This window comes from Scyliorhinus torazame, chromosome 8, assembly GCF_047496885.1.
Source record: "Scyliorhinus torazame isolate Kashiwa2021f chromosome 8, sScyTor2.1, whole genome shotgun sequence".
Classification (NCBI taxonomy): Eukaryota; Metazoa; Chordata; class Chondrichthyes; order Carcharhiniformes; family Scyliorhinidae; genus Scyliorhinus; species Scyliorhinus torazame.
This window is the reverse complement of record NC_092714.1, coordinates 63,798,492-63,824,066: the sequence shown is the minus strand read 5'-3', so window position 1 is coordinate 63,824,066 and position 25,575 is coordinate 63,798,492. Positions and strand designations below refer to the sequence as shown.

Here is a 25,575-nt window from a genome sequence, read left to right as displayed (position 1 = left end):
ATACAAACGAACCAACACGGTTGTAGATGGTACAACTCTGTTTTATTATTCTGGATAACAACAACTGTAAACTTCTGGCTGTCGTTCGTACTTCACCCGTGAACCTGTGGACCCAGCCCTAGCAGTATTTTAGAGAGGCACTCAGCACATGGTGTATGTCTGAGTGGCACGCTGTGAGCTCTGTGCTCTGAGCTACCTCCTGCTGATATGAGTGGGAACTGTGGTGTTCCCTGTTTTATAGTGCGTGTGCTCTCACTGGTGATTGGCTGTGATGTTGCGTGTGTGTTGACTGGCCCGTCGATCTATCCATCAGTGTGTGTGTGTGATTGCACCATGATATGTTAATATGGATATCATGACATCCCCCCTTTTCACAAGAATATGCGCTTTTTTGGTAATAAATATTGGTGTGTACTGAGTGCAGCTAAATATGTGTGTGCAATATTTACAACATGAAGCTAAATTATATACATAGGAAGGTGTCAGGTGCAACATAGCAACGAGGTTGTACCACAAACAAAACAAGTGCAATCATCAAATATCGAAAGAGAAACTCCTGGAACGACAAAAAAAGAGAAACACATTAACATTGTTGCACAACAATTCAGTGAGTCCAATGTGCAAACAGGCTCATAAGTCCAGCCTTGTAGGTGGGCGACGAATTCGGGTTGACCGCCTCAAGGGTGGGTCAGGATCCACCGGCTGAGGAATAGGCCTGGCCATGGGCGATAGAGGAACAGGCATAGTGGCAGGAAGCTCCACAAAGTCGACATCAGGGACAACAGGAGGGCGTGGCACCGGTGCATGATCACGTAGCGAGCGCGGAAGCAGCCGAAGGGCCCGCCGATTACGCCGGCGAATGGAGCCATCAGGCATGCAAACCAGGAACGAGCGGGGAGCCACGCGGCGGAGAACTTCAGCAGTTGCTGACCAGCCACCCTCTGGTAGGTGTATGCGGACGTTGTCTCCAGGCGCCACGGCAGGAAGATCAGTTGCCCGAGTGTCATGTGCCACCTTCTGCTGAGCACACTGCTGTCACATCCTTTGCAGTACTGGAGCATGGTCGGGTTTGGGAACATGAATGGACGGTACAGTGGTCCTGAGGGCGCGACCCATCAACAGCTGGGCTAGTGAGAGGCCTGTGGACAGTGGGGCCGAGCGATAGGCCAGCAGGACTAAACAGAAGTCGGATCCGGCATCAGCAGCCTTGCAGAGGAGCCGCTTCACGATATGGACGCCCCTTTCTGCCTTGCCATTTGACTGGGGATGCAGAGGGCTGGACGTCACGTGTGTGAAGTTGTAGGAAGGGGCAAAAGAAGACCATTCTTGGCTCGCAAAACAGGGCCCATTGTCCGACATGACGGTAAACGGAATGCCATGGTGAGCGAAGGTTTCCTTACATGCTCTGATTACAGCTGATGATGTCAAGTCGTGCAGGCGTATGACCTCCAGATAATTGGAGAAATAGTCAATTATGATGACGTAGTCCCTGCCGAGCGCATGAAAGAGGTCCACACCCACCTTCGCCCAGGGGGACGTCACCAACTCATGGGGTTGAAGTGTCTCAGGGGGTTGCGCCGGCTGAAACCTATGGCAGGTGGGGCAGTTGAACACCATGTTGGCAATGTCGTCGCTGATCCCCGGCCAGTACACAGCTTCTCGGGCCCTCCGCCTGCACTTTTCAACCCCGAGATGGCCTTCGTGCAATTGTTCGAGGACCAGCCTGTGCATGCTGTGTGGGATCACAATCTGGTCCAATTTTAGGAGGACACCGTCAATGATGGCCAAGTCGTCCCGGACATTGTAGAATTGTGGGCACTGCCCCTTGAGCCACCCTTCCGTCATGTGGCGCATCACACGTTGTAGAAGGGGGTCAGCCGCAGTCTCACGGCGAATACGGGCCAGACTTGCATCAGTAGCTAGCAGATTGGCTGATGTGAAGGCTACATGCGCTTCGACCTGACAGACGAACCCCCCCGATTCGGGCGGTGTGCTTACTGCTCTGGACAGGGCATCCGCGATGATGAGGTCCTTTCCCGGGGTGTAGACCAGTTGGAAGTCGTATCTCCGGAGCTTGAGCAGAATGCACTGGAGGCGAGGGGTCATCTCATTGAGATTCTTTTGTATGATGCTGATCAGGGGGCGATGTTCTATATTAACTGATAGTAGATTATAATTTATCATCTTAAAAATGGCCTGTTTTTCAATGTACTAAATTATTTTAGATGAATATTTTATCTTTATAAGAAAATTGCTATCATATTCATAAAACAATGTATAATTTAGTTTTGCATGGCAAACAGTGGAAGTATTCATTATATATCACAAAATACAATATAACGTCATTTTACTTTTAAATTCCCCGGTTTCCACGGGGAACTGAGGGAGACCATATACATAGTCATGGAATTTATCTATGCCGGTTAACAAACCCAGGCACTCCTTCTCAATCTGCGCATAGCGCTGTTCTGTGGGGGTCATGGCCCGCGAAGCATAGGCGACCAGGGCCCATGATGCAATGTTGTCCCGTTGCAGGAGTACCGCCCCAATGCCGGACTGGCTGGCATCAGTCGAGATCTTTGTATCTCGAGTAGTGTCGAAGAACGCCAATACCGGGGAGGTGGTGAGCTTGATCTTGAGCTCCTCCCATTCCTTCTGGTGTGCGGGCAGCCACTGGAACTCCGTAGTCTTCTTCACCAGGTGGCGAAGAGCTGTTGTGTGGGAGGCAAGGTTGGGAATGAACTTCCCCAGGAAGTTGACCATCCCAAGAAAGTGTAGCACTGCCTTTTTGTCTGCCGGCTGTGGCATGGCTGCAATGGCTGTCACTTTGTCTGCATCCGGACGCACTCCTGACCGGGATATGTGGTCCCCCAGAAACTTTAGCTCAGTTTGGCCAAAAGAACACTTGGCTCGGTTGAGGCGCATGCCGTGTTCTCGTATCCGAGCAAAGACGCGCTGGGGACAACTGATGTGCTCCTGTGGTGTGGTGGACCAGATGGTGACGTCATCAACATAGACCCGCACCCCTTCGATGCCCTCCATCATCTGTTCCATGATTCGATGAAACACCTCGGATGCCGAGATGATACCAAACGGCATCCTACTGTAGCAGTAACTGCCAAAGAGAGTGTTGAAGGTGCTCAGCTTCCTGCTGGACTGATCCAGCTGAATCTGCCAAAAACCCTTTGAGGCATCAAGCTTGGTAAAAAATTTAGCCTGGGCCATTTCGCTCGTGATCTCTTCCCGTTTGGGTATGGGGTAGTGTTCCCTCATGATGTTATTGTTCAGGTCTTTCGGGTCGATGCAGATCCGGAGTTCGCCAGAGGGCTTTTTTACGCACACCATGGAGCTGACCCATGGCGTAGGCTCCGTGACCCGGGAAAGCACTCCTTGGTCCTGGAGATCCTGCAGCTGCTGCTTGAGGCGGTCCTTGAGTGGTGCTGGGACTCTATGAGGTGCATGAATGACCGGGGTGGCGTCCGGTTTGAGCCGTATTCTGTAAGTGTAGGGCAATGTGCCCATACCCTCGAAAGCCTCCTGGTTGTGGGCGAGGAGCGAGTGGAGCTGTGCCCTAAAATCTGCATCCGGGAAATCGGACGTGCCTTCTGGAGACAGTGTGTACCCGCTGAACGAGGTGGAGAATCTTGCACATCTGTGTGCCTAGCAGGGAGTCCTTTGAGGATCCAACTATCTCAAAAGACAGTGTGACTGTGTATGAATTGTGTGTAACCTCGAGCTGGCAGGATCCCATGGCCGGGATAACATTACCGTTGTAATCGACCAACTGACAGCGGGATGGCCTAATCGGTGGTTTGACCTTCAAGGCGTAGAAGGCTGACCATGCAATGAGATTGGCGGAGGCACCAGTGTCTAAACGGAATGTGATTGGTGATCGGTTGACCGTTAGTGTGGCACACCATTCATCGCCCGGATTAACACTGTGCACTGGCATCAGCTGGTGGGTCCTACTTTGGGACATCCGATTTCTGTCTATTCCCGCAACGCGGAAGGCTTCCCGGTCGCCGGTATCACCGGTCTGTATGTCGTTAGGGTATGACTCAGTGTATGGAGGCTGAATGCCCCGCACGTCCCTGCGAGGCTGGTGGAACTGGGGAGCGTTGGCAGGTTGAGCTGCTCGACAGCAGGCAGCGTAGTGGCCCATCTTGCCACAGCGGAGGCATTGTCAAGTTTTGGCTGGACATTGCCGCTTTAAATGTGCGGATCCACAGTTGCCGCACGTCGTGACGTCATGGCGTTCGTTGCGCTACCGCGCATGCGCAGTTCAGTCCTGCGTAGAGCGCGCCTGCGCGTCACGTCCCTCTGCGTCGACGTCTCTTTTGGCGCGTACAAGCGCGGGAGGCCGCGAAATGGCCGCCCTCGTCCGGGCCACGGGCCGGGAGAAACTTGATCAACTGGACCCGCTCGGCCTCGTAGGATCCCTGCCGTGCCGATTCGGCCGCCTGGAATTGGGAGTACCGGCTGGTCGCGTTTTCGTGGAGGACGCAGGTTTCGATGGCGGTGGCTAGGATGAGGCTCTTTATTTTGAGGAGCTGCTGGCGTAGGGTGCCCGAGGTGACCCCAAAAACTATCTGGTCCCGAATCATGGAATCGGAGGTGGCCTCATAGCCGCAGGACTGCGCGAGGATACGGAGGTGTGTCAAAAAAGATTGAAAAGGCTCATCCTTACCCTGCAGGCGCTGCTGGAAGAGGTACCTCTTGAAGCTCTCATTTACTTAGGCGCTGAAGTGTTGCTCAAGTTTTAGAAGGATCGTCTTGTACTTCGTCTTGTCCTCGCCTTCCGCGAATGCCAGGGAGTTGTAGATGTGGATGGCGTGTTGCCCTGCCGTGGAGAGGAGGAGGGCGTTCTTCCTGGTGTCCGATGCATTCTTCCTGTCTGTGGCTTCTAGGAAGAGCTGGAAGCGCTGTTTAAACAGCTTCCAGTTGACGCCGAGGTTTCCAGCGATTTGGAGCAGCTGCGGCGGGCTGATGGTGTCCATGGCGCAGGATGGCGGATCTCTGAAGATGTGCAGGTAGGTCTCACAGTTTCTGGGTTCCAATCCTGGTACTATGTCGTGTTGGGTGTTCCACTATACAAACGAACCAACACGGTTGTAGATGGTACAACTCTGTTTTATTATTCTGGATAACAACAACTGTAAACTTCTGGCTGTGGTTCGTACTTCACCTGTGGACCCAGCCCTAGCACTATCTTAGAGAGGCACTCAGCACATGGTGTATGTCTGAGTGGCACGCTGTGAGCTCTGTGCTCTGAGCTATCTCCTGCTGGAATGAGCGGGAACTGTGGTGTTCCCTGTTTTATAGTGCGTGTGCTCTCACTGGTGATTGGCTGTGATGTTACGTGTGTGTTGATTGGTCCGTCAATCTGTCCATCAGTGTGTGTGTGTGATTGCACCATGATATGTTAATATGGCTATCATGACAGGTAAGAGATTGGATCGACAGGGCATATATTCACTGGAGTTTAGAAGAATGAGAACGGATCTAATTGATGTATGTTAAATTCTGGCAGGGCTGGATAGACTGAATGCAGGAATGTTTTTTCTTCTGGCTAGAGGGGTCTGGAACAAGTGGCCACAGCCTTAGGACATTGGGCAGGCAATTTAGGACTGAGATGAGGAGAATCTTCTTCACTCAGAGGTTGCTGAACTTGTGAAATTCACTACCACAGAAGGTATTGAGGACCAGTCACTGAATATATTTAAGAAGGAAATAGAAGCATTTCTAGACTCTAAAGGTATCATGGGATTTGGGGAGAGTACGGAAGTATAATGTTGAGATGGAGGGTGCGTTCGAATGGCCACGCTGTGCCCGAAAAGCAGCACGCCGCGGCACAATGTGGCCGATAGAAGCCAGGTGACCCCATTCCCGGATCTACCCGGTTCGCAACGCCTTGTTGCGATGTGAATCCTGCTCATTGTGGGCGGGTTTACTTTTTGGCAAATCTACACATTAGAGCGAGACAGCTAGTCTCACTCTAATATGCAGTTTCCCAAGGCCCCCAAGGCATTGGGATCCATCCCCTTTGCCTTGGAGACCTTGGGCGAGTGCCGTCCAGTACGCGTCTCCACAAACGGGGACCAGACGGAACGGCACATGTGAGGGTCTCCCAGGGGATCGGAAGGCCCCAGATGCATGCCCTTTAGGCAGGGCGATACCCTGGTACTGCTGGCGCCACTGAGCACCCTGGCAGTGCCACCTGGGTGCCAGCCTGACACTGCCATGGTGCACAGGGGACACTGTCGGTGATCCAGGTTGGCACTTCCAAGGTGCCAAGCTGGTATTTTCCTTGTGGTGGTGATCGGACCGGGGTGGCCTGCGTGGGTATTGGTGGGGATACACGCGGTTCCGGGGACCCCCTCATAGTGAGTTGGGGCTTGGAGTGTGTCGGAGGGGTTGGGTCAGAAGCTCCAGAGATTGGAACGCCATTTTAAAAAGGGGTCCCAATCTCTCGCGACACTGAGGAATTCCGGTGAGCGGAGCTCCTCAGTGCAGAAAATGGGGCTATGTGTGGCCTCGGCCGTGAGTTCCCCGTTGAGGACGCTTATCTAACCCGGATGAGCTTGCACCAAGGTTCATACGCTGTTGACAGATTGGACAAGAACTTAACTAGGTAGTTCACAATGTTTTAAATGATCTCACGTTTATGAAGGAAGGTAGATTGGAAGCTGGCCACGAAGCGTTGGATCAATCTTTCAAAATATTGTCTGTTACAATGTGAGATTTAATTTTTTAAACTATTAAAGTTGTGAAGTGATATTTTGTCACCATGTCCTGCTGCATTTCCTTGACATGTTTCTGAGCACTTATTTCTTTGTTTTCAGCTGGAATTTGGTGCGACAATATTTGATGATATCGCCAGCATGATTTACGACTGTGAAGACTGGAAAAGACAACATCGGAACTTTCTGCGCAATGTTAAGATGATTACTGTGCCAAAGACTTCAAAAAAGGAAGAGGTAAAGTAGCAGATTCTATCGACGGGATTCTCCAACAGCGGGATCCTCCGCTTCGCCGGCAGCACATCCATGCCCGTAGGTTTCCCGACGGCATGGAGCGGCCTAAGGGAAAACTCCATTGGCCGGATGTGGGAACGGAGAATCTGGCTGGCAGCGGGGTTGCGCCATGCTGGATATAGGTGCTGGCGAAACGGTGAATCCCGCCCCATATTGGGATCTACTATTGTGATGTTCTATATTAACTGATATTAGATTATAATTTATCATCTTAAAAATGGCCTGTTTTTCAATGTACTAAATTATTTTAGATGAATATTTTATCTTTATAAGAAAATTGCTATCATATTCATAAAACAATGTATAATTTAGTTTTGCATGGCAAACACTGGAAGTATTCATTATATATCACAAAATACAATATAACGTCATTTTACTTTTTAAAGGCTAGATAATGGCTGTGCACCTGAATTTGGGGCCATTTTCCTCAGGAAGGGGTTGAAAAAATAGTTTTATTACTGGGATATGAATGCACTCCAGTCTAATTTTGAAACAAGCATCTAAGCTGAGGGTGGATAATCGGCTGATTAAAAGTAGACAAAGCAATTAGTGAATTTCTATTTTGTTTGTGCTTTAGGAAAATGACAGGAGTAAATATTGACAGGGAATGTTAATACATGGACCATGATCTTGCCAAGCACTTACATTTTGCAAGGTCTCCTCTACCACAGCACCCTATTTTGGCACTGAACTAAACTTCCATTCCTATGTCCTTCATTTTATAATGACCATCTGCTTCCACCTTGACAACAATGAACACCTCAGCCCATCTGCAGCTGCAGGCCTCATCCATGCCTTGTGGTGCACGATCAATGACTACTAAAGCGAGGTTGTAGTCCAACTGAAGGCTTTAATAAGCTAGATGTTTCCCCCAGCAGCTCAGGTACAGAAAGAAGGCTGCTGGGGCGGCACAGGCTCTTATACCCCACCTTGCAGGGCGGAGCTACCATACAGCTTGACCAATGTGAAACATACAATATCTACCAATGGTGTTCCAGCATGACTAGGTACCGTTAAACCTCTGCACAGACTACCACATTCACCCCCTGTTAAAAAAGAGACCGGCGGGGGTGGTGGCTTGGTTTTACAACATGGTAACGTGGTAGAAGTTATAGCTATGGAGCTACCGTAATACCTCCGTACAGCGTTTTGTCTTATTGTCGTAACTATTTACAATTTCACAATTAACTATATACACGTTAAGATGAAGCAATCAGTCGATCGGGGGCCCTGGTCGTCCTCTGTGATCATCAAAGCTTTGGTGGTGATGCCGGTGGAGGCTCGGGCATCTGTGACTCCGGGAGCGTGGCCTCGATCTCTATGGCAGCTTCAACACCTCTAGACGGCGCTGATTGACCTGGGAAGGGAGTGTCTGCGGGGTGTGTCGGTGGGCGGGGGGGTCTAGACGGGGCCGGCGGAAGAACCGATCATCCTGGGAAGGGGGCAGCTGTAAGGTGCACCGGTGGGAGGGAGGGTGGGACTGGTGGCTGGGGTGTGCGTGGGGATCCGGCGGGCGCCAGGTCTCGTAGGGGGACCGTATCTTGTCGGCCGTCGGGGTACGCCAGGGCGTACTGGGGGTTAGCGTGGAGAAGATAGACCCTCTCGGCCAATGGGTCCGACTTGTGCACCCGCACGTGCCTTCGGAGCAGGATGGGTCTGGGAGCTGCCAGCCAGGTCGGGAGCGAGGTCCCAGAGGAGGAATTCCTGGGGAATACAAGGAGACGTTCGTGAGGTGTTTGGTTGGTCGTGGTACAAAGCAATGACCGGATGGAGTGGAGGGCATCCGGGAGGACTACCTGTCAGCGGGAGACTGGGAGATTCCTGGACCGTAGGGATAGTAGGACGGTCTTCCCGACCGTTCCGTTCTCCCTCTCTACCTGTCCGTTACCCCGGGGGTTGTAACTGGTCGTCCTGCTCGAGGCGATGCCCTTGCTGAGCAGGAATTGACGCAGTTCGTCGCTCATAAAGGAGGAACCCCTATCACTATGTATGTAAGCGGGGAACCCGAACAGCGTAAAGATGCTATGGAGGGCCTTGATGACGGTGGTTGCGGTCATGTCGGGGCAGGGGATGGCGAATGGGAACCGGGAGTACTCGTTAATCACATTCAGGAAGTACATGTTGCGGTCGGTGGAGGGGAGGGAGCCTTTGAAGTCCATACTGAGACATTCAAAGGGACGGGAAACCTTTATCAGGTGCGTCCTCTCTGGCCGGTAGAAGTGTGGTTTGCACTCCGCGCAGATTTGGCAATTCCTGGTGGCTGTCCTGACCTCCTCGATGGAGTAGGGCAGGTTGCGGGTCTTGATAAAGTGGAAGAAGCGAGTGACCCCCGGGTAGCAGAGGTCCTCTTGGAGGGCTCGGAGGCGGTCCACTTGTGCGTTGGCACATGTGCCGCGGGACAGGGCATCAGGAGGCTCGTTTAGCTTCCCGGGACGATACCAGATCTCGTAGTTATAGGTGGAGAGTTCGATCCTCCACCGTAAGATCTTATCGTTTTTTATCTTGCCCCGCTGTGCATTATCGAACATGAAGGTGACCGACCGTTAGTCAGTGAGGAGAGTGAATCTCCTGCAGGCCAGGTAATGCCTCCAATGTCGCACAGCTTTTACTATGGCCTGGGCCTACTTTTCGACTGAAAAGTGGCGGATTTTGGAAGCATGGATGGTGAGAAGAATGCCACGGGTCTGCCCGCTTGGTTGAGGGTGGCCGCCAGAGCTACGTCGGACGCGTCGTTCTCGACCTGGAAGGGGAGGGACTCATCGATGGCGTGCATCGTGGCCTTTGCAATGTCTGCTTTGATGCGGCTGAAAGCCTGGCAGGCCTCTATCGACAGGGGAAAAACTGTGGATTGGGTCAGGGGACGGGCCTTGTCCGCATAGTTGGGGACCCACTGGGCATAGTAAGAAAAAAACCCGAGGCAGCGCTTCAGGGCCTTGGAGCAGTGAGGGAAGGGGAACTCCATAAGGTGGCGCATGCGTTCAGGGTCGGGGCCTATAACTCAATTTCGCACTACGTAGCCGAGAATGGCTAGGCGGTCGGTGCTAAACACGCATTTATCCTTGTTATACGTAAGGTTAAGGGTCTTTGCGGTCTGGAGGAATTTTCGGAGGTTGGTGTCGTGGTCCTGCTGGTCGTGGCCGCAGATGGTGACATTATCGAGATACGGGAATGTTGCCCGTAAACCGTACCGGTCAACCATTCGGTCCATCTTGCGCTGGAAGACCGAGACCCCGGTAGTGACACCGAGACCCCGGTAGTGACACCGAAGGGAACCCTTAAGAAGTGATAGAGCCGCCCATCTGCCTCGAAGGCAGTGTACTTGCGGTCACTAGTGCGGATGGGGAGCTGGTGGTAGGCGGACTTAAGATCCACCGTGGAGAAGACCTTGTACTGCGCGATCCTGTTTACCAGGTGGGATATGCGGGGGAGAGGGTACGCGTCCAGCTGCGTAAACCTGTTGATGGTCTGACTGTAGTCGATGACCATCTTATGCTTCTCCCCGGTCTTTACCACCACTACTTGAGCTCTCCAGGGACTGTTATTAGCGTCAAATGACTCCTTCGCTCAGTAGCCGTTGGACCTCTGACCTACTAAAGATCCGATCCTGGGCACTGTACTGTCTGCTCCTGGTGGCGACTGGTTTGCAATCCGGGGTGAGGTTCGCAAACAGAGAAGGCGGATCGACCTTGAGGGTCGCGAGGCTGCAGACAGTGAGAGGGGGTATAGAGCCGCCGAATTTGAAAGTTAGACTTTGGAGGTTGCACTGGAAGTCTAACCCTAGGAGTGTGGCCGCGCAGAGGTGGGGAAGGATGTAGAGCCGGTAATTTTTAAACTGCCTTCCCTGGACCGTGAGGTTTGCTACACAAAATCCCTTCATCTCTACTGAGTGAGAACCGGAGGCCAGGGAAATGTTTTGATTAACGGGGTGGACGGGGAGAGAACAGCGCCTTACCGTGTCGGGGTGTATGAAGCTCTCCGTGCTCCCAGAGTCGAATAAGCAGGACGTCTCGTGCCCGTTGATTAGTACCGTTGTTGTAGCAGTTGAGAGTATTCGAGGCCGGGACTGTCCAGGGTCACCGAGGCTAATTGCGGCAGTTGAATGTTCTCTTCGGGCGGTGTGTGGTCAGCCGAGCTGGGGTCCTGGGAGACCATCCAAGATGGCGGCGTCCATTGGTCGCACATGGCTGGGGGTGCACAAAATGCCATCGTATGTGGCGTCCGAGGGACAAGATGGCGCCGCCCAGAGGCCGCACGTGGCCCTGGAGGAGGAAGATGGCGGCGCCCGCTGGCCGCACGGGGACCGTGGAGAGGATTGTGGTGGCGGTCCGCATTCGCCACCGGAGACCGCAGCGACCGCCCGGGCCTGGAATACCGCCACGAAGTGGCCCTTTTTACCGCATCCCTTGCAGGTTGGTGCGAGGGCCGGACAGCGCTGCCGGAGGTGCTTGGCCTGCCCGCATAAATAGCGGCAGGGCCCCCCGGGATTGCCAGGCCATCTTGCAGCACAAGCTTGCAGGGTGATGGGAGATGTCTCGGGGTCAGCCGCGGGTGGGGGGGTTCCATGCTGCCCAGGGGGCTGCCGCGCGGTCGGGGGCATAAGTACGGGCGTTTCGGGAGGCCACATCCAGGGAGCCGGCAAGGGCCCGTGCCTTCTTGAGGTCTAGGGTGTCTTTCTCCAGCAATCGCTGGTGGGTTTGGGAGGACAGCATACCTGCAACGAAAGCGTCCCGGATCAAAAGCTCTGTGTGGTCGCTCGCCGAAACTTGCGGGCAGCTGCAGTTTCTCCCCAACACCAGGAGCGCACGGTAGAATTCTTCCAGCGAATCCCCAGGGATTTGTGGCCTCGTCGCTAGCAGATGCCGGGCGTAGACCTGGTTTACCGGGCGAATATAATGTCCTTTTAGCAGCTCCATTGCATCGAAGTCATCCGTGTAATTTCTGTTCTCCTGTGGGTGTGTTTTCGGCCGTTCCGAGATATCCATTAAAACACGCCATCCAGTGCTTGAAGGCTGCCGCTGATTCTGCCGCATGGGGGCTGAGTTGCAGACACTCCGGCTTGATTCGGAGCTCCATCCTTTTAAATCTAGCTTATTAAATTGATGTACGTTCAATGACTACTAAAGCGAGGTTGTAGTCCAACTGAAGGCTTTAATAAGCTAGATGTTTCCCCCAGTGCTCAGGTACAGAAAGAAGGCTGCTGGGGCGGCATGGGCTCTTATACCCCGCCTTGCAGGGTGGAGCTACCATACAGCTTGACCAATGGGAAACATACAATATCTACCAATGGTGTTCCAGCATTACTAGGTACCGTAATACCTCTACATAGACTACCACACCTTGTTCACCTCCAGACTCAATGATTCCAATGCTCTCCTGCCCAACTCATATTTTCCTCCCTCAATAAACTGGGCTCATCTAAAACTCTGCTGCATGTATCCTAAATCGCACCCAAGTCTCATATTCCCATCACTAACTGGTTTTGGCAAACACATTGGGCAGGATTCTCTGTTTCAGAAACTAAGTATTGATGCTGGGACTGAATCGATGGACTTCTACAACAGCAAAATTGGCACCGTTCCCAGTCAAGTTCATCAAACGGGCTAGCACCTGCGCCACGTGGCGCAATGAAAAATGGTGTCGGATTCGCCGGGGTTGGGATTGACACTCGAAAGGCTGATGAGCTACAGCTGCATATCAGCACTCCGCTACCCCAAACACACACATCCCAGCCAGCAAGAGGGCAGCACGAAGAGCAGCACCCAGGTCCGCAGATGCTGAGCTTGAGACCCTGCTAGACACCATGGAGGCAAAGCAGGCTACCCTGTACCCTGGAATGAGAAGGAAGTTGCCACCCACCGCCGTGCGCTGGGTCTGGGCACAGGCAGCAGATGTTGTGAGTGCCGTGGACCCCCACCACAAGGATGGGACAGAGGTGTAGGAAAGAAATTGCACAACCTCCTCAGGGTGACAGGTGAGTAGGCAGTACTATGCCCCTGACACTAACCCCCATCCCACAAACTCGTAACCACCCTCCCCCAAACTGGAGGGCGACCGAACCCCCACTCTGCACCATCTGCCAGCACCCATACCGGCCGCCATGGCCGGGTGTCCTGGCCTCGAAGGCCTCCAGCTACTCGCCCCCTGTGTTGTGTGCGTGTGACAGTCTAACATTGTGCATTTTCTGTCACCCCCACCCCCACTCCCGAGGAGAAGGCAGCCCACAACCGCTGGAAGATGGAAAAGACTGGAGGGGTACCGTCGGGCCTGCGACCCCTCACCGCAGCAGAGCTGCGGGAAATGGATCTGGTTGGTGGTTCCAAAGAGAGGGCAGTCGTCGGGGCAGAGGTCAGCATTGGGCAAGAAAGTGGGACCCTGTTGTTGCGGCTCCGGATCATGTGTGTGGGATGGGGGTTAGTGCCAGGGACATAGTGCTGCCTACTCACCCTTGTGGTGGGGCCCATGGCACTCACAACATCTGCCACCTATGTACAGGCCCGGTGTACGGCAGTGGGTGGCAACCTCCTTCCCACTCCGGGGTACAGGGTAGCCTGCTTGCCTCCATGGCGTCCAGCAGGGTCTCGAGTTCAGCATTTCTGGACCTGGGTGCTGCTCTTCTGGTGTTCGCTGCCCCCGATCCCAACCATAACCCCAGCCCCAAGCGGATAGCAGCGAGGAAAAGGACACGGATAGCGATGGGAGCCGTCGAACCGCAGCCTGTGACACCCCGGAGCACCAGTCCGATGACTAAACTGACTTCCCGTTACAGCTATCACCAACATCCTCCACCATCCCAGAGACACGCACCTCAATTGGGCACTTTAGCAAAGAAGCTCCTAGGGCACTATCTGGTGCGCACCATAAAGGTGCTGTGGTACATCATATGGAGGTAGGAACCCCCCCGAGGGGGCGGACCATCGTAGGACGGCCCAACCCTAGGGACTGGCTGCTGTCAGGATGGGTTTCGGGCTTCTGGAAAGGGGGGTCCCATTGGTAGTGGAGATGCAGTCACAGAGCCAGGGAGTTCATGAGGGGTTGTCATCAACCATCCAGCGCCTGCAGGTGCAGTTGGAGGAGCCCAACCACCTGCAGGGGCAGGATGTGGTGCTGATCATGCATGCCTCCCAGGCCAACACCGCACGGGTGGTGTCTGTGGTGGAGTCTTGGGGCGAAGGTATCGGCCATGGGTCAGGATTCCTGGTGCACTCATGCCTGTCACAGGCAACCATTTACCAGGGCTACCTGGACATTGCAACGATGCTCCAGAACGTGGCTCAGCCTCAGCGGGTCATGGTTGAGGGCACCAGTGGCATTGCCCGAGCTCTGGTTGACCTGAGCCAGGCACAGAGAGAGGTGGCACAATCAGTGGCAGATGTGGCACAGACCCAGAGGAAGGTGGTATAGTCACTGGGTGATGTGGCATAGGCTTAGAGGGAGGTGGTCCACACCCTGTGCTCCATGGCCGTGAGCATCGAGACACTGGTCGAGATGGGAGCACAAGGTGGCGGGTGAGACTCAGGGGTTAGCTCAACTCGTACCTCCTCCCAAGGAGTAGCCCTGGGGCCATCGGGCACGCCGAGGAGGAGGCGGTGATGGGGCATGTGCCGTTGACTCCCTCAGGAGTGGTGCCAGAACACCACAGTGCCTCGAATTCACCACCCACCCACCCACCCGCCCCGCCTTCTGTCCCTGGTGCATCTGATGGGCAGCAGGCAGAACAGGGTGGCACCATGCCACCTGGGACACCTGAGCAGCAGCCGAGCCCATTCAGACCCGGTCGCCCCAGAAGACGGCCCCCAAAAGTGACCCAGGTCACAGGGCAGGAATCGCAGCAGTCTGCCTCCACTCCTGATGTACTGTCTAGGGATCCACCTACTCATAGCGTTAGGACCTGTAAGGCCAGAAAGGTAAACATCAGTTAAGTTGGCACGGTTGCAGCATGCAGTATAGCGTTAGGGGCTAGGGCACAAACCTGTGTATATATATATATATATATATGTTCACCATTTCACAATCAATACCTGTTCAAAACGTTTCAACTTGCCTCGGTGCTCTGTCCAACGGGTGTGAGGGCTGCAGAAGGGGCACAGGGAAGGGGGCAATGGGCTGGTGGCAGGGGTAGGATTGGGCTAGGGACCACAGTTCAACCAGCATCACTACTCCAGTGCCCCACCCCCAGCCCTCTCCAACCCATAACCATTCCCACCTCCCTCTTCCCAAAGCTTTGGTGAGGCTGTGTGATGGAATGACCAGCTGACATGCGGCGATCACCCTGGTGAATGGTGGAAAGTGCTACCATGGGCAGGAGTCAAACATTGTGAAACAGCGGAGCACCAAAGCTCATCGCAGAGCTCCATGATAGTCCTCAATACCGGGGCCGCGCAAGGCTGCATACTTAGCCCCCTACTATACTCCTTATACTCACATGACTGTGTGGCAAAATTTGACTCCAATTGACCTCCAAGTTTGCTGATGACATGACATTAGTGGGTCAGATTCCGAACAATTATGAGTCATAGTTCAGGAGGGAGATAAAGAACCTAGTGGCAACAATCTCTCCCTTAATGTCAGCAAAGCTAAAGAGCTGGTCATTAACTTCAGGAAGCAAAGTAATGTACACACCCCTGTTTGTATCAATAGTGTTGAGGCGGAGATGGTTGACGGCTTCAAATTCCTAGGTATGTACATCAACAACTATTCACCCTGGTCCCCCATGCTGACGCTAAGACCAAGAAAGCACAACAGTGACCATATTTCCGGATAGGTTTCATCAGCCACGACCATAGCGGATAACCCCAAGAGCCAATCTCTCAGCTGGGGGTGCGCTTCGAAGAAGTGAGGAACCATCGAGTGTGCCAGGATGAAGGTGTCAGGCATACGACCTGGGTATCGGGCGCAGACGTGCATGATGTGCATCTCATGGTCACATCAGACCCCGGTCACTGTCCATGTGGAGTTTGCACATTCTCCCTGTGTCTGCGTGGGTCTCACAGCCACAACCCAAAGATGTGCAGGGCAGGTGGATTGGACATGCTACATTGGCCCCTTAATTTGAAAAAAAAAAATGAATTGAGTACTCTAAATTTATTTATTTTTTTAAATCTCATGGTCAGACACCAGCTGCACGGCAATATAGTTTCAAATCAATACTTTGTGTGGCTTGGAGGGATAATTCCAGGTGGTGGTGTTCCAGTGTATCTGCTGCCCTTGTCCTTCTTCGTGATAAGGTTTGCAAGTTTGGAAGGTACTGTCCAAGGAGCATTGATGCGTTTCTGCAGCTCATTTTATAAATGGTATACGCTGTTGCTACCGTGCATTGGTGATGGAAGAAGTGATTGTGTAAGGTGGTGGATGGAGTGCCGATTTAGCAGACTGCTTTGTTCTGAATGGTGTTGAGCTTCTGGAGAGTTGTTGGAGCTACACTCATCCAGGCAAGAGGAGAATGTTCCACCACACTCCTGACTTGTGCCATATAGATGGTAAACAGGCATTTGAGAGTTGGGAGGTGAGTTGCCCATCATAGGATTCCAAGATTCTGACCAGCACTTATAGCTCCAGTATGTATGTGACTGTCCAGTTCAATTTCTGGTCAATGGTTATCTCCAGGCTATTTATAGTGGGGATTCAATGATAGGAATGGCATTAATTGCAAAGAGGAAGGGGCTGGATTCTCTGTTTTTGGATATTGGTATTGCTTGGCACTTCGATGGCATAAGTGCTACTGGTCACTTATCATCCCAAGCCTGACATAGTGCAGGTCATGCTGAATATGGATCAAACTGCTTCAGTATCCAAGGAGTTGCAAATGGTACTTAACATTGTGTAATCATCAGTGAGCATCCTCACTTCTGCCCTTATGATGGACGGAAGGTCATTGAAGCAGCTGAAGGTGGTTGGGGCTAGGACACTACACGCAGGTTTTGACATAAGTTGCATTTGACATTATTTATGTGGTACGGTGGCATAGTGATTGGCACTGCTGCCTCACAACACCAGAGACCCCAGTTTAATTCTGACCTCGGATGACTGTCTGGAGTTTGTACATTCTTCCTTTGTCTGCGTGGGTTTCCTCAGGATGCTCCGGTTTCCTGCCACAGTCCAAGACGCACAGGTTAGGTGGATTGGGTACCTTAAATTGCCCCTAGGTAGGATTACGGGGATAGGGTGGGGGATTGGCCTAGATAGGGTTCTCTCAGACTGGATGGGCAGAATGGCCTCCTTCTGTACTGTAGGGAGTTTATAACTAAGCTCCTGTAGTGATGTCTTGAAATTGCGATAATTGGCCGACTGTGGTAGTCGGTATTAGGGGTATTACTGACAAAACATATTTTTCTTTACCCGTCAGCCTGGCCTCAATAAAACTTGAGATGGATTTGTAGGCATAGCATTAGTTATTTTTATTCGACTTGCAAGCCTGACTCGTTTCACAAAAACCCAGAACACAAACAGTCTCCTAGGTCTCCAGAATCGAGTGAGTTGGAGAACAAAGAAATCTCTACAAACACATTCAAATGGCATCAAGTTTCACATACACGATTCCCATAGGTCATCCTATACCCCTCCTGACCTGGCCATACATCCTAATTGGCTCATTTCTCATTCCTTCCCCTGGCCTCTTGTTACCCAGCTTCCTTTTCTCCTCATACACTAGACACCTCACCCTTCCTTGCCATGCTCTCTGAAATCCTTTGTCTGTGAACTAACATGAATTAGACCTGCCTACATCTACATTAATATTTAAAGTAACTATTTTATATCACATTCGTCATTACGGTACCTAGGTTGAGGCTGTAAGATCATTGGTGTGGGAGGTACCTGAGACAGGAAGATCATTGGTGAAGTCTGTCTGCTGGTTCCGCCCAGTAAGGCGGAGTATAAGAGTCTGTGTCTCCCTAGCAGCTGCATTCTGTACCTGCGCTGCTTGGGGAAACATCTAGTCCAATAAAGCCTTCAATTGTCATCCAATCTCGCTTCTGGAGTCATTGATTGAGCTTCACCGACAACAACCACAACCATTTTCTTTGTGCTAGGTATGATTCCAAGCAGTTGGGAGTTCCCCTCCCCCCGATTTCCATTGACTTCATTTTTCCAAGGATCTTTGATGCCACACTCTATCAAATACTGCCTTGATGTAGAGGGCAATCACTCTCACCTCCCCTCTCGAGTTCAATTCTTCTGTTTATATTTGGATCAAGGCTGTTATGAGGTCAGGGACCAAATGGCTAAGGTGGAACCCAAACTGAGCTTGAATGAGCGGGCTTTTGCTGTGTCTGTGCTGCTTGATTGCACTATTGATGACACCTTGCATTGCTTTCCTGATGATCAAGAGTAGGCTGATTGGTGGTAATTGACTGGATTGAATTTGTCCTGTTCTTTGTGGACAGGACATAGCTGAGCAATTTTAGTCAAATAAATTCCTGTCTGTTTTAAATACACTCAAAATATTTCAAACTAATAATTTTCAGCAGGTGGTTTAGTTTGTTCCACTTCCAGTGATATACATTTTCTATATGGCATGAATAGCCATCTTTTGAACTTGTCAGTAGCACTCATTTTGTTAGCTCTTTAACAAATCTGAAAAGGAGGAGTGTGCAGGGATGTGAGGAGAGGGCAGGAGAATGGCAGTACATGAATTGCTCCTTTGGCGAGCCAGCACAGATGGGTAGATGCCAATGATGCAGCTGTACTGGGACAGCTTGGCTAGCGATGCGGATACCTTTGGAACTCAAATCTTTAATACTGTTGACATGGACATTGTTGGGGCACACAGCCTTTGCAGTATCCAGTGCCTCCAGCTATTTCTTTATTTCATATGCAGTGAATTAAAATGGCTAATGATTTGAATCTGTAATGCTGGGACCTCAGGAGAAGGCCAAGATGGGACATCCATTGGCACTTCTGGCTGAAGATCTTTGTTAGATTGTTGAAAACGAGAAAGAGAAAGGAAAATAATCTTGAAGGAGGAATAAGAGGAAATTAGTGTGCACTGAGTGATATTAGGCTCAAAACTAAGCAATGTGTGAAAACCTTGCAGAAATATAATGGTAAAACATGGACATTAACAGTGGGAAATACACAATGGCAGGTACATACTTTATCTATCTACTTGATTGCTGGATATGAAATTCAGCTTTAATTAATTCAAGTTTTAAAGTTCTTTTTGGATGATTCTTTTACAGATATTTTCAGTTCCAAGCCAATTTGGTAGGAGAAAGTCTACCTCACCTGCTCGTGAAAAAGGTACCTGATCCATAAAGCCCTATATTTGAACTGTTTTAACTATGCTTCAAGATTTGTCAATTACCATCATCGGGCCAGATTTTTCTGAATTGGTAATTTTGCCAATAATTGTGGTACGTTAGTCCATTGGCATCCCATGAATTTATGGTGTAGTTTGTTGTAAAACAAATTTAACTACATCTTAACGAGAATAGTGTAACTCAGACACTGCACAGCCAGTGGCCAATAAAAGGATGTAGTTTAATGGAAGAGACCTTCCATTTTCTTCAAGTGGAACTTGAGTTTTTAAAAAAAATGTATGCAAAATGTGGTAAAGCAGAATTGAAATTTGCAAATTTATAGAATCATGTCATCATAAATGGCTACAGCACTGACAGAGGATGTCATGTCTCCACCGACTCTCTGCGAGGAAAATTCACCTAACACCACTACCCCACCTTTTCCCCTTTGTCCTGCACTTTTTTTCTCTTCAAATAGTGTTGATATTGGAAGTTTAACTTACTGTTCACTGAGTTTGTTTTTAAAAGACACTTTTAACTAATATTTATCAGTTGCTGCAATTTTAGAGAAAATAAAAGTTTTAAATATTGAGGCTTGCATGAACTGCATTTCATCCAGTTAGTTTTATGCTCCATTAAGTAGTTTTCTTGGTTGAGATGCAAACTATTCAAAAAAGAAAGGACAGTTAAATAAAGAAGAAAAAGGGCGGCACCTGGCACAATGATTAGCACTGCAGCCTACGGTGCTGTGGACCCGGGTTCGAATCCCGGCCCTGGATCACTGGCCGTGTGGAGTTTGCACATTCTTCCCATGTCTGCATGGGTTTCACCCCCACAACCCAAAAGATGTCCAAGTTAGGTGGATTGGCCACGTTAAATTGCCCCTTAATTGGAGAAAAAAATAATTGGATACTCTAAATTTAAAAAAAAAGAAAAACTTTACACAGTGGCCAGTTCTGGTTTGAACTCTGCTAAATGTACACAAGTTGAAAAAAAAATAACTCTCTGATGGTATATGGATGTTTATTTTTAACTGAAACAACACAATCTCGTTGCTTGACCGTCAAGTGTTTTGCTGAGAGATCTTTCTTTTCTATGTTTTTCATTCATAGAATATTGTTATTTTACATTCTAGATAGGAACTGGCCCTTTCGGATCTAAAACTTCATATAAGAGTAAAAGTCTGTTTCAGCATACTATCAATTCAATAATGCCAGTTCCAGGTTGCTTTGGACATTATTTTAAAGTTTCAATGGTGGTGTTAAGAACATAAGAACTAGGAGCAGGAGTAGGCCATCTGGCCCCTCGAGCCTGCTCCACCATTCAATGAGATCATGGCTGATCTTTAATGGACTCAGCTCCACTTTCCGGCCCGAACACCAGAACCCTTAATCCCTTTATTCTTCAAAAAACTATCGATCTTTATCTTAAAAACATTTAATGAAGGAGCCTCTACTGCTTCACAGGGCAAGGAATTCCATAGATTCACAACCCTTTGGGTGAAGAAGTTCCTACTAAACTCAGTCCTGAATCTACTTCCCCTTATTTTGAGGCTATGCCCCCTCGTTCTGCTTTCACCCGCCAGTGGAAACAGCCTGCCCGCATCTATCCTATCTATTCCCTTCCTAATCTTATATGTTTCTATAAGATCCCCCCTTATCCTTCTAAATTCCAACGAGTACAGTCCCAGTCTACTCAACCTCTCCTCGTAATCCAACCCCTTCAGCTCTGGAATTAACTTAGTGAATCTCCTCTGCACACCCTCCAGTGCCAGTACGTCCTTTCTCAAGTAAGGAGACCAAAACTGAACACAATACACCAGGTGTGGCCTCACTAACACCTTATACAATTGCAGCAGAACCTCCCTAGTCTTAAACTCCATCCCTCTAGCAATGAAGGACAAAATTCCATTTGCCTTCTTAATCACCTGTTGCACCTGTAAACCAACCTTTTGCAACTCATGCACTAGCACACCCAGGTCTCTCTGCACAGCAGCATGTTTTAATATTTTATCATTTAAATAATAATCCCTTTTGCTGTTTTCCTACCAAAATGGATAACCTCACATTTGTCAACATTGTATTCCATCTGCCAGACCCTAGCCCATTCACTTAGCCTATCCAAATCCCTCTGCAGACTTCCAGTATCCTCTGCACTTTTTGCTTTACCACTTATCTTAGTGTCGTCTGCAAACTTGGACACATTGCCTTTGGTCCCCAACTCCAAATCATCTATGTAAATTGTGAACAGTTGTGGGCCCAACACTGATCCCTGAGGGACACCACTAGCTACTGATTGCCAACCAGAAAAACACCCATTAATCCCCACTCTTTGCTTTCTATTAATTAACCAATCTTCTATCCATGCTACTACTTTCCCCTTAATGCCATGCATCTTTATCTTATGCAACAACCTTTTGTGTGGCACCTTGTCAAAGGCTTTCTGGAAATCCAGATATACCACATCCATTGGCTCCCCGTTATCTACCGCACTGTTAATGTCCTCAAAAAATTCCACTAAATTAGTTAGGCACGACCTGCCCTTTATGAACCCATGCTGCGTCTGCCCAATGGGACAATTTCCATCCAGATGCCTTGCTATTTCTTCCTTGATGATAGATTCCAGCATCTTCCCTACTACCGAAGTTAAGCTCACTGGCCTATAATTACCCGCTTTCTGCCTACCTCCTTTTTTAAACAGTGGTGTCACGTTTGCTAATTTCCAATCTGCCGGGACCACCCCAGAGTCTAGTGAATTTTGGTAAATTATCACTAGTGCATTTGCAATTTCCCTAGCCATCTCTTTTAGCACTCTGGGATGCATTCCATCAGGTCCAGGAGACCTGTCTACCTTTAGCCCCATTAGCTTGCCCATCACTACCTCCTTGGTGATAACAATCCTCTCAAGGTCCTCACCTGTCATAGCCTCATTTCCATCAGTCACTGGCATGTTATTTGTGTCTTCCACTGTGAAGACCGACCCAAAAAATCTGTTCAGTTCCTCAGCCATTTCCTCATCTCCCATTATTAAATCTCCCTTCTCATCCTCTAAAGGACCAATATTTACCTTAGCCACTCTTTTTTGTTTTATGTATTTGTAGAAACTTTTACTATCTGTTTTTATTTTCTGAGCAGGTTTACTCTCATAATCTATCTTACTCTTTTTTATAGCTTTTTTAGTAGCTTTCTGTTGGCCCCTAAAGATTTCCCAGTCCTCTAGTCTCCCACTGATCTTTGCTACTTTGTATGTTTTTTCCTTCAATTTGATACTCTCCCTTATTTCCTTAGATATCCACGGTCGATTTTCCCTCTTTTTACCGTCCTTCCTTTTTGTTGGTATAAACCTTTGCTGAGCACTGTGAAAAATCACTTGGAAGGTTCTCTACTGTTCCTCAACTGTTTCACTATAAAGTCTTTGCTCCCAGTCTACCTTAGCTAGTTCTTCTCTCATCCCATTGTAATCTCCTTTGTTTAAGCACAAAACAATAGTGCTTGATTTTACCTTCTCACCCTCCATCTGTATTTTAAATTCCACCATATTGTGATCGCTCCTTCCGACAGGATCCCTAACTATGAGATCCTGAATCAATCCTGTCTCATTACACAGGACCAGATCTAGGACCGCTTGTTCCGTCGTAGGTTCCATTTCATACTGTTCTAGGAAACTATCGCTGATACATTCTATAAACTCCTCCTCAAGGCTGCCTTGACCGACCTGGTTAAACCAATCAACATGTAGATTAAAAATCCCCCATGATAACTGCTGTACCATTTCTACATGCATCTGTTATTTCTTTGTTTATTACCTGCCCCACCATAATGTTACTATTTGGTGGCCTATAGATTACTCCTATCAGTGACTTTTTCGCCTTACTATTCCTGATTTCCACCCAAATGGATTCAACCTTATCCTCCATAGCACCGATGTCATCCCTTACTGTTGCCCGGATGTCATCCTTAAATAACAGAGCTACACCACCTCCCTTACCATCCACTCTGTCCTTCCGAAAAGTTTGATACCCTCGTATATTTAACTCCCAGTCGTGACCATCTTTTAACCATGTTTCAGTAATGGCCACTAAATCATAGTCATTCACGATGATTTGCGCCATCAACTCATTTACCTTATTCTGAATACTACGGGCATTCAGGTAAAGTACACTTATGTTGGCTTTTTTACCTCTGTTCTGAATCTTAACACCTCGATCAGTAACCTCTCCTAAGTTATATTTCCTCTTAACCTTTCTCCTAATTTTCCTTGTCGTTGAACCCATATCTTCATGTAACAACCTGCCGCGTCGCTTACCATTAATGTTTTCACTTCCCGTTTTATTTCTTTTAGTATTCCTGGTCCTATTCACTGAGCTCCCCTCAGTCACTGTACCTTGTGCTGTCGCCCTTTTTGATTTTTGACTATGGCTTCTCTGCCTTACACTTTCCCCCTTACTGCCTTTTATTTCTGTCCCTGTTTTACTACCTTCCAACTTCCTGCATCGGTTCCCACCCCCCTGCCACATTAGTTTAAACTCTCCCCAACAGCTCCAGCAAACACACACCCCCCCCCCCCCCCCCCCCCCCCCCCCCCCCAGGACATCGGTTCCAGTCCTGCCCAGGTGCAGACCGTCCGGTTTGTACTGGTCCCACCTCCCCAGAACCGGTTCCAAAGTCCCAGGAATTTGAATCCCTCCCTCTTGCACCATCTCTCGAGCCACGCATTCATCCTCTCTATCCTGACATTCCTACTCTGACTAGCTCGTGGCACTGGTAGCAATCCTGAGATTACTACCTTTGAGGTCCTACTTTTTAGTTCAACTCCTAGCTCCCTAAATTCAGCTTGTAGGACCTCGTCCCGTTTTTTACCTATATCGTTGGTGCCTATGTGCACCACGACAGCTGGCTGTTCACCCTCCCCCCCAGAATGTCCTGCAGCCGCTCCGAGACATCCTTGACCCTTGCACCAGGGAGGCAACATACCATCCTGGAGTCTCGATTGCGTCCGCAGAACCGCCTGTCTATTCCCCTTACAATTGAGTCCCCTGTCACTATAGCCCTGCCATTCTTCTTCCTGCCCAGCTGCGCAGCAGAGCCAGCCACGGTGCCATGAACCTGACTGCTGCTGCCTTCCCCTGGTGAGCCATCTCCCTCAACAGTATCCAAAGCGGTATATCTGTTTTGCAGGGAGATGACCGCAGAGGACACCTGCACCGCCTTCCTACTCTTGCCCTGTCTTTTGGTCCCCCATTTTCTATCTCCCTCAGTACCTTTCACCTGTGGTGTGACCAACTCGCTAAATGTGCTATCCACGACGTCCTCAGCATTGCGGATGCTCCAAAGTGAGTCCATCCGCAGCTCCAGAGCCGTCAAGCGGTCTAACAGGAGCTGCAACTGGACACACTTCTTGCACGTGAAGGAGCCAGGGACAGTGGACGTGTCCCTGAGCTCCCACATCGCACACGAGGAGCGTGACATGAGTCTGAGATCTCCTGCCATGTCTTAAACCTTCGGTTAACTTCAACAACTACAATTTCAACAAAACAACAACAAAGTAAAAATAAATAAATATACCAATGAAAAGAAACAGAAAAACAGAAACACTACTTACCAGTCACTTACCAGGGATAAAAAGCACTTCCTCCCCACCCAGCTTCGAATTCCCACCTAGATTCAAATTCCCAAACTCACTCTTAGCTGTGTCTCACTCCTGGCTCTGTCTTCTCTGGCTCACTGGGAGTGAGTTTACAAGTTGCTCTTTTTAAACTGTCCTGAATTGACTCCCCTCCCCCACCTGCAATTATGAAATCTGGATTAAATGCTGGAAAGTAGCTATTATAAAGGCTTTCTCATAGCATTTGGCAATGATAACAAAACTGTACAAAAGCCCCCGGAATTTCCGAATTAATGGATTTGCCACTGAAGTGGGGTGGCTAATATCCATCTCCTCCGCCACTGTGATTGCAGTGCATAGGACAATAGCAGTAACATTGTGTGAGCACCATCGCCGATCATTGTATTAGTATGACATGTTTTCCCTTGCGAGTCATTTTGTAGCTTCCTTGTGTGAGATTGCCATTTTCTGCCACTATCCAACAGGAGCTAAGTTGAGACAACTCAAATTCATTTCACTTGTCAGCTGATTGATTGATATTCATTGTCACATGTACCAAAGTACAGTGAAAAGCATTTTTCTGCGGCCAAGGGAACCTACACAGTATGTACATAGTAGACAAAAGAATAATCAACAGAGTACCTTGACAGTGGTGCATCAACAAATAGTGATTGGTTACAGTGCGGAACAAGGCCAAACAA

General features: G+C 49.6%; 1 protein-coding gene across 1 annotated transcript in view; it reads left to right on the top strand.

The window, feature by feature from the left end:
- The window catches only part of spag17 (sperm associated antigen 17), a 382,475-nt gene that overhangs the window by 40,231 nt on the left and 316,669 nt on the right, over positions 1-25,575 (top strand). Inside the window, exons 9-10 of the mRNA XM_072513741.1 lie at positions 6,843-6,977; positions 19,211-19,271. Coding sequence (XP_072369842.1) covers positions 6,843-6,977; positions 19,211-19,271 — 196 coding nt within the window. The remainder of the gene's footprint in view (positions 1-6,842; positions 6,978-19,210; positions 19,272-25,575) is intronic.